This window comes from Amblyomma maculatum, chromosome 1 (assembly GCF_055883805.1).
Source record: "Amblyomma maculatum isolate TAMU_Amacu chromosome 1, ASM5588380v1, whole genome shotgun sequence".
Taxonomy (NCBI): domain Eukaryota; kingdom Metazoa; phylum Arthropoda; class Arachnida; order Ixodida; family Ixodidae; genus Amblyomma; species Amblyomma maculatum.
The window spans coordinates 191,701,646-191,715,947 of NC_139344.1; the positions used below are offsets into that span (position 1 = coordinate 191,701,646).

Genomic DNA, 14,302 nt, shown 5'->3' on the forward strand with positions numbered 1-14,302 from the left:
CACGCATTGACGCATATACATCTGCAGTTTCGCTACTTCTAGGGACTCTAGTTTCGCGAAGCTAAGCCACACATACGATACATACCACGCTATGCTTTCTTGCTGGAAACTCGCGGTATGATTGTTCCTGCCGTCAAAAGCAACCGGTTGCCCCCCAGCATTCGAACCGCGGACGCTTGACCGCAATGTCGCGCGTCTGTCACGCATGCAGATGGGGTCGCAAGAAGTCCTTCCTTCTTACGATCGTGGTGAACGTGGTAGGAGGGATCGGAGCCGCCTTCCCGGACACCTACGAGGCTTACATCGCATGGAGAGGCATCATCGGCATGGTCTACCCGGCCATATTTCAGACGCCGTTCATCATGAGTGAGAGCAGCGTCCAACTTTTCATCTTTTGGTTGCAGCGAAGCTTCCATTGTTTCGATAACAACCACCCAGTCGAACATGCACACTATGAATGCCTTTCTTACGTTCTCGAGGGCTGTCATTGGGATCCTGATGCCCATGCGTGCCGAACAGCCGTCACTATACATGTCTTTGAGAGAGTGCAAAAGCAGGAAGCGCTGTTTAATATAAGTATACCGACACTTGTAAAAACAACCTATGTTCTACTGCATTGTCTGCACAACGAGAGCGGTAATAGTAGAGGGCCAGCTAGCGTTCTTCTGCCGCGGACGTAAGGCCACTCACGCCTCCTACGCACAGTGCCCTCTTAAATGGAATCAGCATGATTAGACTGCACCACAAGTAAGCATGACGTGAAGCGGTCTTCTGTTTTTGTGCGACGTCCCATGTACATACAGCCGGCATGCATATCGCGCTCAACCCTTGTGAGATTCAATTAAAATTATTTCCCTTTGAGCGATCGGATTACTTGAATGCAAGAAACAATACGCGGTTCAAAGAACTTTGCGAAAATGCGAATTCGCGCGAAGAGATATTCCGAATTTTTACGGGCCACACCACAGGGTTCTACGCCTATAGAGACAAATCAGCGATTTCGCGTTTTGCGTGCTGACAAGACGTATGTATAGGCTTTAAGAAAAAGGGTAAAAAAAAAAAAGAAAACAGGTGATGGCTGGACGGGCTATGAAACTTTAATCACCGGTTTCATTACGAAATATCGCAAAAATCGCTGTTTTGAGTGGACTAGAGAAGTAAGGTTCCAGATAGCAGTTTCATTGTGCTCTACATGTCCTGCAATGTTACCCATATTATAGGTTTTGTTTTGTGACCGCATCTATCGGCAACTGTCCGTCCAAAGTGGTCACTCTATAAAGTTTGCAGCATTGTGCAAGAGAGGTCTCGGGGGCCTTTCTCAAGTGCGGGGATATTTGCGAATTCTAACAGCGCTCCGCCAGCTCGCATAAAGCTCTACGAGTTTAGCGAGCTTGAGTCTCGATCTGCTAGCTTTGCAGAACTTACGAGAGCATGTGTTTGCGAGTGGCGTTCGGCTACACTCGAAAGTTTCGTGCTCTGACGCAGCGTCGTCCCTTTGCGGCGCAGGCATGGAGATCATGAGCCCCGAGAAGCGAACCTTCGCCGGCATGTTCGTCTGTGCCGTGTACGGCGTGGCACTCATGTCACTGGCCGGCGTGGCTTACCTGCTGCGCTCCTGGTTCGCCATCTCGCTGGCCACCTCACTGCCCTTCGTGGCGCTACTGGCCCTCTGGTGGTGCGGGTTCCCCTTCACTTGCACGTGCTTGCCTAACGTTCTGTCGCACATAGGGCTGCTCAATTCCTTTCACTCTTCCCTTGCGTTACAATGTAGTACACCGCTGGATGCAAGGCCGGAGGGACATACTTAAAGGAAGAAGACTATAGATTTACGCCGTTCTGTAGAGACACGCTTTGAAATGCGCGATAGCGAAATATTTACTCGATTCGTGCTCGTGTCGAGGTAAACGTGGGCTAACTTTGACGCTAACAGGCTCGTTCCAGAATCCCCGCGATGGCTGCTCAGCCAAAATAAACTCACCGAGGCCGAGATTATTGTCCAGAAGATTGCCAAGAGGAATGGAAAGACGATACCCCCAAATTTCCTGAAGACTTTTATGGTGAGTGATGCAGATGACCATCTGCATCTACAAGATTTTACATGCGCCTAACACGCCACTGTACAATGACGATAATACACTATGTTGCCGTCTGATAAAAGAAAAACATATACAGACATTGCCAAAAGCAAACAGCCTCAGGTTTTTGCTTCTCAGTTTTGTATAGTGGGGCTTTTCTGGCATCTGTGGGAAGTCATCACTTCCTGGCAGGAGGTTTCATCTCGCTTTCAGTAGATTTATAACGCTGGAGGTGTTAAAGACCCAGAAATAAGTACAATGCGGCGATTTCAACCGGCTGATCCGGAGTAGATTTTGTCGCTCCCTAAAACCAAATAGCGTGTTTCAATAGATTTGTATTCTGAACCTGAGTCCTGATTGGACCGCGACGGTGTCTCCAGACGTCTTGCTCCTCAGCGAATTCGGAGCGCCGGATCGCCGTCTGTAATTTATCATAAGCTTCTTTACAATGGGTGTACCTATCTGACGGCAACATGCCTGATAAGAAACAAAAAAGAAAGCGATTTCCGAAGGTCGACCGCCATAATTTTTTCGAAGGCTTACAAGAACATGTTGGTGTTCAGTCCTCACATCCTCTTTAGCTTTTTTCTTCGCGGTTACATGTACATATATTTTTTTTTCTTCCATAGTGGTAGAACTTTACAGTTTTCTCCAAGGTCTAATATCTACTGACGCTGAGAAAGATTTTAAAGTAGCAATTCTTAATGGAATCAATAGGCGAAATCCTTAAGAAGATCACGCACTATCCTTGTCGAAGTCCCTTATCCATTCAGTTTTAGGTCACGCCCACATTGCACTACAGTTGCAGTTGAAAAATGCATTAGTCCTCCCAGGATGTAAGCCTATAATATATTAACACGAGCTGACGCAATCATGCAAGCAATAGGTATACGGTTAGATGCGAGAAGGAAGCGGGTACGGCCCCTGGCGATTAAACTTGTACCCGCATTTCACACGCATGTGAAATATCTCACTATCCCTGCATCCCTGCCAGCGTCGGACGCCCTTTGCTCCTTGACGATCGGCTAAGTATTGGGTTGCTAGTCCCGGTTTTGTCTTTCTCCTGTGCTTCTTTTGTTCTCTGTTGACTAACGCACGCGGTGACATTGTCAATTTAAGGTAATGTCGACGCAGTCCCCCGGCCAAGGGCGCTCCCCTTGGTCGGCTTCCCTCCTGACCGATGATCTGCCCTTGGAAGCTTTTCAGAGCTCCGGTGTCCGTAACATCCCTGTGGCACTCGTACCTAAGGATGGGGGCACCATTAAAATGAACAACCCAGGAGCTGTTCGAGCTGCCCTTCAGGAAATCACTTCCTTCTACGAAGGAATAGCCGAGGTGCGCCAATTTGGTCGCGGCGGGATTCTTTGCCGTTCGCAAGAACTATCATGCATAAAGGACCTGCTAAAATGCTCCTCTTTCGCCTCTCATCAGGTAAGCAGTTTTATCCCTTCACACCTGGCTTGCACAAGAGGTTTAGTCCGAGGTGTAGATTCCTCATTAAGTCCACAAGAAACCCTTGACCTTCTTTCCGCGGCAGGCGTTGTTGCGGTCTATCGCTGTAGCCGGGAGCTAAATAATGTTCGTGTGCCGACAGAATCGGTTATTGCTACATTTGCAGGCACAGTCTGTCCATCGGAGATTAAAGCGTGGCCTTTAATATTCAGAGTTGATCACCTACCATCAAAGCCTCTGCAGTGCAACAACTGTTGGCGCTATGGCCATACTGCAGGCGGTTGCAAATCCACTTTGCGGTGTTGCAAATGCGGTGAAGCACATAAAACACACTTATGCTCAGATCAAATTCTCAAATGTTGTCTTTGCGGCGAACTTCACTCAGCAAATTCTTTGGAATGTCCCTCTAGAGCGCATGAAATGAAAATTCTGGAGATTATTGACCGTAAACGTTGCTCGAGGCGTGAGGCAATTCAGGAAATTAAAGACAGAGCTCATGGGTATGCAGGTGTGTCGGCCCGTTCAGGAGCTCCATTAGATTCCACGATGTCTAAAACCATAATAACTGCTATGGAAGCAACCATGACCAAAATGGTGGATAGGATTGTGACAATAGTCACAGAATGCATATCCAATGTTCTAGCAGCTAATAATACTCAGACTGTGCAACCTGCTATGGTTTCTTCTACGGCACCTGGACATTCACTATCAATGCAGCACTCATTAGCTGCAATGTCTTGTTCGCAATATGAGTCTCTTTCCGCATTACCTATGCTTAATTCCAACAAGTCGGACGAGGCTCACGATGCAGATATGGATGAGACAGATACGCGAATTCTAAAACGCAGTGGATCCCCGTTGTCAAACCCGTCATCACCTCGCCCACAAGCAAAATCAAAAAAGCAACAGCTAGGATCTAAACCAAAGGAAAACATTTTGGGGCAGGCTGTTGCTGCTGCCCGGATTACATAAACATAGGAAAGTTAAAAGTTCTTCAGTGGAATTGTAGATCTCTTCTTTCAGCTACTACAGATTTAGTTTATCTTTCTTTAAAACATAATCCAGAAATAATTGTTTTACAAGAAACTTGGCTTACAACTGAAAAACATTTTCACTTACAAAATTATCTATCATTTCGACAAGATCGCCAGTCAAGAGGTGGTGGGTTACTAATTCTAGTTTCTTCAAAATTTTGTCATAGGGCTAAGATTTCCTTTCAATATTCTAGTTTAGATTCAGAATTATTGGCTCTAGATTTTGAAATTCCAGGGTTCAGTCCGTTTACATTAGCGAATATTTATTTCCCTCATGGTGTTCACGACACCAGATCTCTAGACCACCTACTAGTTAATTGTCAAAATTCGGTTATTTTGGCTGGAGATTTTAATTCGCACCATGTATCGTGGGGTTACAAGACGGATCCCTGCGGCAAGCGTCTGTGGGATTGGCTTTCAGACAATAACCTTCACTGCATGAATTCTGGCTTACCAACTTTTGTACGTGCTCACAGTCAATCTGTGATAGATTTAACTTTTTCAAACACTAGTGTTTCTATACTAAATTGGTCGACAATTGATGGTGGCACCTCTAGCGACCATATACCTATTGTTTTTGAGGTTAACTGCCGCTTAACTCTGCCGACATCTCAGTTGAGATCATACGTAAATTATAACCAGTTTCACTCATTTTTGATTTCGTCTCTTGAGTCTGTGGTTGAGTCTACGGAAGAGTTAAAATCGCAAACATTATGCCAGGCTATTGCATCCTGTCGTAAGAAGTGTGAATTTTTAGTACGTACATCTAAAGGCAATGCATCACCAAAATGGTGGAATGCAGATTGTTCGCGCGATTATAGAAGAAGAAAGGCTGCATGGAAGAAGCTCCTTCACAACCAGTGCCCCAAAAATTGGCATGATTATAAATTTTTTGCAGCTGCATTTAAACGCACAGTCGCACAAGCGAAAGATAATTATGATAATGAGTATTTCAATTACCTTTCACAATCTAATAACAGACGTGCACTTTTCAGGTTTTTAAAATCGCGGAAAAAGATTCCTGTCTCAGAAAATTTACCCTCATGTGTTTCGACTCCTCAAGAAGCTCTTAGAACAGTAGAAAACATCGCTAAAGGTTTAGAAAAGCGTTTTTTGTCAACACTTCCCAAATACCCTACGTTAGTAGGCCCAGTATATACGGTTAAGGATGTTCCTAAAATTACTTTTTCTCAGCTTTCTTCGATTATAATGACGTTGCCAACTGCTGCGCCTGGCCCTGACGGAGTAACGTCAAAAATGTTAAAAATCCTCTTTGAAGTGTCTCCAAATTCCTTGTTAGAATTGGTAAATTATTCAATTATTCATTCTTGGATACCTGGTGACTGGAAACTAGCCAAAGTGATTCCTTTACGGAAACACAATGGCGGTGGCTATACTTTGGAAAATATCAGACCAATATCTTTAACATCAAACTTGGTAAAATTAATTGAAAGGGTCGTACTCAAACGTGTTACCGAGTTTGTCGAACAAAAACATATTCTTAGTCCCTGTCAAATCGGATTTCGAGCAAAATTTTCAATATGGAATGCACATACCGACCTTGAGAGTCGAATTCTTCTTGCGCGGCGCAAAAAAATGCATGCTGCATTGGTGACTCTAGATATAGAGAAGGCTTATGATAGTGTAGAGCCCCGAATTTTATTGCACAGATTAGAATCGCTATGCTTTCCACAATACTTAATTGATTGGATATCTACATTCCTACAAAACAGACAATTTTACTGTTCATTGAATGGAGTTCATTCTAGCAAATATCAACAAACCAGAGGTGTCCCTCAAGGGGCAGTTCTCTCGCCCGTGCTCTTTAACATTTTAATGAGTTCAATTCCCACTCATCAGGAGATCCGCACGTATGTCTATGCGGATGACATCGCATTCTTTACGGCTGCACCTGACATTCAATCCCTCAACAGGCGCCTGCAATCGTACCTAAGCTTCCTTCAAAATTGGTTAGATGACTTAAAATTTAAATTAAATGTTAAAAAGTGCGCGTTCCTTGTTTTCCAAATTCAGGATCCGGTAACTCTTGCTTTAACATTTAAGCAGGAAATGATTCCTCAAGTTAAGTCTTTGAAATATCTAGGGGTGATTTACGATGACCATCTGGCATGGAGGGATCACATTGAACATGTTGCAGCGAAGGGGGCACGTGCTGTGGGTATGTTGCGCAGGTTAAGCAGTCCAAGGTCTGGGATGCGGCGAGACGCACTATTAATGATTTATGTTATGTATGTTCGCCCAATTATAGAATTTGGATCTGTGTTATTTTCTGGTTCACCTGCTTACAAAATTCGTCCGCTTGTTCTTTTAGAGCGGGAAGCGCTTAGATTATGCCTTGGGCTCCCCAAATTCGTGGCTAATAATGTACTATACCTTGAAGCCCGAATACCACCGTTAATAACTAGATTACAATTCTTGACTGTCCAGACGTATCTGAAAATATATGAATCACAATTCCACCGCTCCATATCAATTTTTTGTTGCGAGCCAGACTCCTTTTTTGGAGTCGTATGGCCTCGGTTTCATACTCCGCAGGTAATTCTAGTGCAAAATCTGTTACAACCTTTGCACGTAGTCCTTTCTAACATCTTTCCAACAAAAGTAAGTGCATCGTCGGTTCAAATTATCTTTGATGACATTTTCCCAAATAATGCGAAACACTTAGCACCTCACATTTTAAATGGATTATTAGAAGATCATTTACAAAGTCTTCCAGTTAGCATAACAATAGCAACGGATGCTTCTCAATTTAATGAAAAAGCCGGCGTTGGAATATACTGTCCGCTTTTAGACTGGGCTTTTTCAGTCCGTCTTCCGGATTTTACTCCAATTTTCCAGGCGGAGTTGCTGGCGGTGGTGCTTGCTCTGCGCAAACTAGATACAACATACTCAACAGTGGCTGTAATTACAGACTCTTATTCTTTGTGCTTGTCGCTTTCTTCGAATATGGATTCGCAAATTTTAAACACCTTTCTTTCATTGCTCCCCTCACATTTGAGGCTCATACATATAGTGTGGGTACCAGGACACAGCAATGTGACAGCCAATGAGATTGCAGACAGACTAGCCAAAGATTCTCTGAACGGCCCTGTATTGCCCATCCTCCCGGCAACAGCGTACATAACAGCAGCAAGATTTCGGCGGCGTGCCTTATTAAGCACGCAGTCTGGATCTATTTTATCCTCGGATGACTACCTGCACCTCAAGTATTCGTGGAATAGGAAATCATGTCAATCAAGGCAGACTGAGGTCTCTCTAACAAGGCTACGCTGTCGTATTCCGCCCCTAAATTTCTATATGCACAGGTCTGGTTTGGCGCTTTCTCCTGTCTGCGCATTCTGCGGGGAACCGGAAACAATAGACCATTTCTTGATATTTTGCCGCCGTTTTACCATGATGAGAAAACGGTACTTAGAGAAGCCGTTACAACAGCTGGGTCTTAATTTGAGCAGCCAAATTTTATTATCGTTCGGTGCCACCATGCTTGGGTACAGCCACAGGTATGTTTTCAACGCCATTCAAAACTTCTTAATAGAAACAAAACGTCTACCTGACTAATATGCTTTGAAGTTTTATTCTGTACATATAAATCTTACTATTCTCTTACTGCGTGCGTTAGTATTTACTATTATATATTTTGGTTTATCATATCTACATTTCCTTTTCTATTCCCTAGCATTTATTATTATTTTTTTTTCCGATGTAGTTATACATCTCAAAATCTAATATCTCTGCACCCCAATTCTTGGCCGATCCCCCTATGTGGGTATGTGCCATCACATTAGAGGAGAACAACAACAACAACTTGTACCCGCGGTGTATGTGACAACACTGTGGATTCCCTCACTCGCGCACAGGAACAAAAGCAGAGCCTGGCGTGCACAGAGATGGCAGTCGATGGAGGGCTGTCCCTCCGAGGCCTTGTGCAGTACCCGAACCTCCTCAAGAAAGTGGTGGTGGTGAGCTCCGGTTGGACGGCCAACACCATGGTGTACAACGGCCTATCATTCGCCGTCTCGTCTATGGGCATCAGCGACTACGTGTCCTTCACCATTAGCGGCGCCGCCGAAGTGCCGGGCGTCTGCCTGGCCTGGTACTTCATGGACAGGCACGGCAGGAGACCCGTGATGGTCTTCAGCATGTTGCTTGGGGGCATCGCGTGCATCGCCACCGTCTTCTCTCCATCAGGCAAGCGTGCCGACGCTATGCTCCGACCACGACGGCTATATAAATGGCTTATCTAGGAAGACCGTAGTGTGACTCAGCAGGTTATCGCGCTGGGCACGCCTCAAAGCGGTCATGATATCAGCATCCAGTTTATCGGTGTCACCACAACTCGTATCGCGGTCAGCAGCCCCGTACAAACCTCGTCTTCTTTACTATCTCAAATGATGTACGCCAGCTTTCCGGGGCAGAGTCCTGAATCCGTGTACCACAAAATCCTTCTCGGCCATGGTGCAAGATATATAGGTGGGGACACAGCGAGCCGCGCCGGTGTCATCTGAGCCCTACGAGATGGTAGTTCGCTTAGCGGCTCCGTAGTGGGAGGCAATGCTTTTCTATGAGGAATACGCGCTTTTTAAGGGCCATTTTCTTGCACAATGTGGCCGATGATGAGAGGAAAATATTTTCACCGCGTTATTTTTGTATAGAACCATTAATAACCACACTTTTGTGTGCATCAGTGACACCGAGCGTGATTAAATAAGGGCGTAGGGGGCGAACAATTTTTCGCGCGTAATTTCAACTTGCTGCACGAATAAGCGGCGGAACCTTGCCGACAATTCATTAACCATCGCTTGTTTCGTTTTTCTTTTCAGTTTGCCTCTTTGGTTCGTGCGTCAGTGTGCCCGCTCAACTATTCCCCCTCTCTACGCGCAGTCGTTTGATCCCTAGTTCGCTCGTTACTTTGTTTACTCCTTAGGTTTTCTAACTGGGTTCTGTACGTAGGGACCAAACGCAGTGCCTAGTTTATTGAAACCTATTTTAGAGCACTAACTTTACCTGACTATTCGGAGTAGGCCAAGATGCTGTACGCCGACGGCCTGTTATTTTGCCGGAAGAGCCGGCGATGACAATCCACCCGGTGAACTTTGCAGCGTGCCAACTCGCTTCGTCATTACCTGCACTCTACAACCCTGATAGGATGTGTAAAGGGGTAATAGCGGGCGCAATTGTTTACTCGTTTTGGGGATGGTGCTGTCGTTCGTGCTTGTCGGGGTCGTGCAAATATTAATGGCTGTCGGGTTTGAGGCAGCATTTGTCACGGCAGCATTTGTTCCTGTTTTCGTGCACGTAACTCGTCCGCACTTTTGTTCGCTTGATTATCCCATTCGTCCACTCAGTCTTTCGCACGTTAGTGATTTGTGCGATATAAGAAGTGGTACGGGGCGCTGTTTTATTTCCTTTATTAAGTAGTTAAGAATGCCCTATGAATTTTATTTTATATTTTTGTCCGGTTCGCCTCATCGAACGCAGGATTCGCTTTCCCTGCCCTATTTACGCAACCTAAAGTGAGTGAGTTGAGTGAAAGTGAGCGCCTTCAATTGAACAACAATGACAATGGTTGAGTGATGTGCTGTGCATAAACTGTGACTTCAACCTTTTCTTCGCTACTTTGTCAGGATATAAATTTCGGTAATAGACAAGCTAATAAATAATTCTGGACTTCGCGTCTGCACTGATGCAAAAATGGGTACGGCTTAAGAATAGTGCTACAGTGATGTTTTTGCCAATGACAAAGAAACAATTCAGGCCACACGAACGGAACGGCTTTTGCGGGACAGAGCATCGTGCGATATCAGCTGGTTGCTATCGGAACGGCGCCGTTATGATTTTTTTTTTCTTGTGGCGAAGATTCACCGCTATATCGACGCTGGCGCTGCGATCAGCGACCCGGTTCGGAGGAGCGTACGCTGGTACTTTATCTGGTCACTTGCGTCCAGTGCCTCGCCCATGCTGTGTCCTCACCTAAATATTCCTAGCCCGTGCTTTTCGGTTCTAAGAGTAAAATAAATAAATAATTGAAGGGACACTTAGGGACAAATTTTGAAACGCTCCTTACCTGAGTGAGGACGACTTAAGATAGGCTCGCCTTCCCTAGTCAATTATTTAACACGCCTTACTGAGGAGCACTTAATGATGCCTCTCTTGAAGCGCCCTTTTTCCTAGGTAGGCACTGTGCTACCTCCATGCTCCCTTTCGTCGCTCCTTCACCGGCACGCACGCTTCCATGCACAACAATTCGCTTTGCGCTTGCGCAGTAGGGCGTCTCTGCCGGCTCGGGTGACGCCCACTGCTAGTAGAAAAGCGCGCAGAGCGAAAATTCGGTGCTACTCCTGCAGGTGGTGGTGGTGGTAACAACTTTTATTGCCACAAAATGCAAGGGATGATTAGTTCGGGCTGGGGCGAGTTCAGGGTGCCCTCCAGTCGGGGGCGATCTCTTGACCTCGAGTGATGCAAAGCCCCTCCGTTTTAAACAGTTGCATACTGCCAGGTCAGCCATGTTTCTCTGTCAAACCAAGTACGTACAGATTTGAAACAAAACGTGTCAGATCAAAAACGAGAGCCCATAGGAGCGTAACCCGAAATAATTACAGAGTCATAAAGGTGTACTTGCCTTTTTTTACAATTTGAACAATTATACTTCAAATATTGAGCGCATATTCTCGATACCAAACGCATACAAGCGGCTCCTCGTCACTCTGAATGCCTCCTTAGCCAAGTAGCCGCTAAGGATGGTTCAAAAATTTTACGCCTCTCTTAAACGTCTCATTGAGTTTATGAAGCATGGAGTCGGGCTCCTCGCGGAAGTTAAGGAACTAGCGTAAGCCAACGAGCGTTCTAAACTTCACATTTACGAAGCGACCGCTCCCGTTGCGGATCATCGTTTACGTGTGCATGTACTTGCTATCGTATACCTATCACTAATCTTTTCATTTTTGCCTCTTACATCCCACACATACAAATCAGCATAGTTTTTTGCTACTGCATATATGAAGGACCACCCGACGCAAATATAAAGTCCTGCTTTAACCAAGCCGTATGAGCGTGCCTACGTGACCTATAGGGGCAGCATGTCTATAATAACTCCGGGTCCAAGGGTCCTGGAAGGCTGGATTCCCATCTCACCCTCCCATCTCAAAGACGAAGCCCTAGTAGGCAGCGCCTAACCAACTCAACCATGTCACGTGGTCTCGTGACGACACACAGCCGACGACTGGTCAGTGCACGGCCATGTCGCAGGCCGACTATCATGAAAGGTGCCCCGGATCGCCGATCGTAATACGTCATTATAGCCTTTTTTTTTCTTATATCCATGTGGTACCTATAATAAGGACTGCTAGTCATTTCTCACATATAATTTTGCCTCTGTGTGGAGCTAGCGAAAGTGGAATAAAAATACAACTTCCTTTTCTTGCGTCTCTCCCTTAGCGTTTAACGGCTCATATATAAAGGAACTGAATGATGTGATGGGGGATTAGTACCTCCCTCATGGACGGCTCCGGATTATTAACTTCGACCTCCTGGGATTCTTTACCAGACTCTGCGCGATCTCAGTGCAAGTTGAAGAACATTAAGGAGCGTCTTTTGTTCGGAATGCACTTGACGTCTCTCTCTACATCTCTGGATCTCAAAGGGAGAAGGGATGCACATGCGAGAAAAAGGATGGGGTGGGGACGTAACGTGCTTTCTGCGTAATTTTTGCTTTCTTTCTGGAGCACATGCAAGAATATTATGCGTATAATTCTAAACCAGCTTCTCCCTTTCTTTTTTACTTCTACACCAACCACGAATGTCCATGTGAGGTACAGTTCTAGAGCGAATATGTCCCGTTATCAACCAAACTCGGATTGTTCCGGTGCGTGGAAGGATGGTCACGTAAAATCAGGAAGAGGTCAGAAACATTCGTATTAATGCTAAATTTCTCAGGGAGTTTCCTGTAATCCTGATTGATTTGGCGACGCCAGGAATTGAACTCAGAACCTTCCGATTGCGAGACGGGCGCGCCACCGACAGGTAATGACAGCGCGTTGGTCCAAGCTGCGTGAATGTGCGGTACATTCAGCAGTAGTCGCAGTGATAGCGAAGTCATGTGGTAGTGATGTTGTGACCATATGCTCCTTTCCTTGCCATCGTCCAGAACGGTGCGTTGAAACGACACTAGTCGAAATTTTTTAATTAGCGACGCAGTATGATTCAGAATAGGCCACAGCTGCGTTCGCGTTCACAACACTCAAGCAGTCTTAAGTGCCCTCCGCAACATTTGCTGGATGCACACATCATATTCACGTCTGCACAATTATAATTGCTGCTTTATTTGCAGATAATTCATTTCGTCCCTTCGCCATTTTTCTTTATTTTTGTAACGTGCTCAGTTCCAGCTGCTTGGCTGTTAGTAAATAACCTAAAATAAAACCCTTGCATGTTTGCTCTCAGCGCAGATAGTGCGTGGCCCCCTGTGGTGCTGTGCAGCCTGGGAAAAATGAGCATCACGGCCTCCTTCGCCACGATATACGTGTACAGCGCCGAACTGTTCCCTACTGTGCTATGGACTTCCGCCATGGGTATTGCCGCCATGACAGCGAGCATCAGTCTCATCATCACGCCTCATATACTCTACCTGGTGCGAGCCTTGTACGAAAACTTATATACGAAAAAAACACACAAAAAGCAACAGCCAATTTCATGCAATAGCTCATCCTCCAGTCCGTTCGTCCGTGCAGCGAGTGTGTGGCGCCTGCCTTATACTTGTTTATGCCAACGCATTGTATATACTGTTATCCGCGTAACGGCTCAGTTTATGCGCACGTTATTATCTCCTTCAAATTCCGTTGCTTTCGCCGTTTGCCCAATTAGAGTAGCTAAAATTGCATATGAAGCAATTTAATCGCCAACACTGAAAATGAAGCTGTCTCGATCAATCCGATGGATTGTCCGTTCACTTTTCTGCCCCTTCTTTTGGTGTGGTACAGAAAGGCACTTATTGCCAAAAGAAGACGGCTTCTCTGTAATTCGTTGTGGGAGTGCGTGTATGCGAAAATGGAGCGAACAAACTTGACCGACTGTTCGAATGCCACCACCACTATAGGGAAACTGCACTGTATAGGTGGGGCTGCAGTTGTACAGCAGCGTGACTAGAAAATGCTGCTGTTAGCCGCTTGGTTCGCGATAAACGACTGAGCATATTCATCATTGTTATAGATACGCGTGTGACAGATAACGTCCTTCGCCAAGCGCTTTCGATGTAGCCCAGTTAACTGACACATGCTATGCAAAGCTTCGACAGAGTGTGCAGTCTGATCCCCGTAAGCCCATGCAGATGACGTGAAAATGCCCTAAAAAGCCGCCTCAGAAGTGTTTGCTCTTCTCGCTAAGATATGTGTTACGGCGCGGCGATCGACACAGCAAACTTCATTGCAGGTTGCCTATACACTCCCGTAAATTCTTATCGTGTGGTCTCGCAGGGTCAGCTCTACGGCGTCGTCATCCCGAGCGCTATTTTCGGTGCCTTATCGGTGGCAGGAGGCGTTGCTGTCCTCCTGCTGCCGGAAACGATGAAAGCACGCCTGCCAGAAACGCTCAGCGAAGGAGAGGCTTTCGGGAAGGACGTCCGATTATGCAGCTGCACTGGAAGAAGGTACGTTGCGTGATGGTATATCGTTCCTTCGTCATGACAGCCTGCAAGCATTCCAGTAAAATACGATGCCGAACCAAGCT

General features: G+C 45.8%; 2 protein-coding genes across 5 annotated transcripts in view; both read left to right on the forward strand.

Moving 5' to 3' along the window:
- Positions 1-14,302, forward strand: part of LOC146205251 (organic cation transporter protein-like) — a 199,655-nt gene that overhangs the window by 110,983 nt on the left and 74,370 nt on the right. For all 4 annotated transcript variants that reach the window (XM_084582482.1, XM_084582499.1, XM_084582473.1 and 1 more), the window contains exons 4-9: positions 212-366; positions 1,507-1,675; positions 1,931-2,057; positions 8,440-8,770; positions 13,027-13,208; positions 14,050-14,222. In XM_084582482.1, the coding sequence (XP_084438608.1) occupies positions 212-366; positions 1,507-1,675; positions 1,931-2,057; positions 8,440-8,770; positions 13,027-13,208; positions 14,050-14,222 (1,137 nt within the window). The remainder of the gene's footprint in view (positions 1-211; positions 367-1,506; positions 1,676-1,930; positions 2,058-8,439; positions 8,771-13,026; positions 13,209-14,049; positions 14,223-14,302) is intronic.
- LOC146205255 (beta-alanine transporter-like) overlaps positions 14,086-14,302 on the forward strand; it is a 201,955-nt gene continuing 201,738 nt past the window's right edge. The window contains exon 1 of the mRNA XM_084582573.1: positions 14,086-14,222. The gene's annotated coding sequence lies outside the window, so the exon portion shown is untranslated. The remainder of the gene's footprint in view (positions 14,223-14,302) is intronic.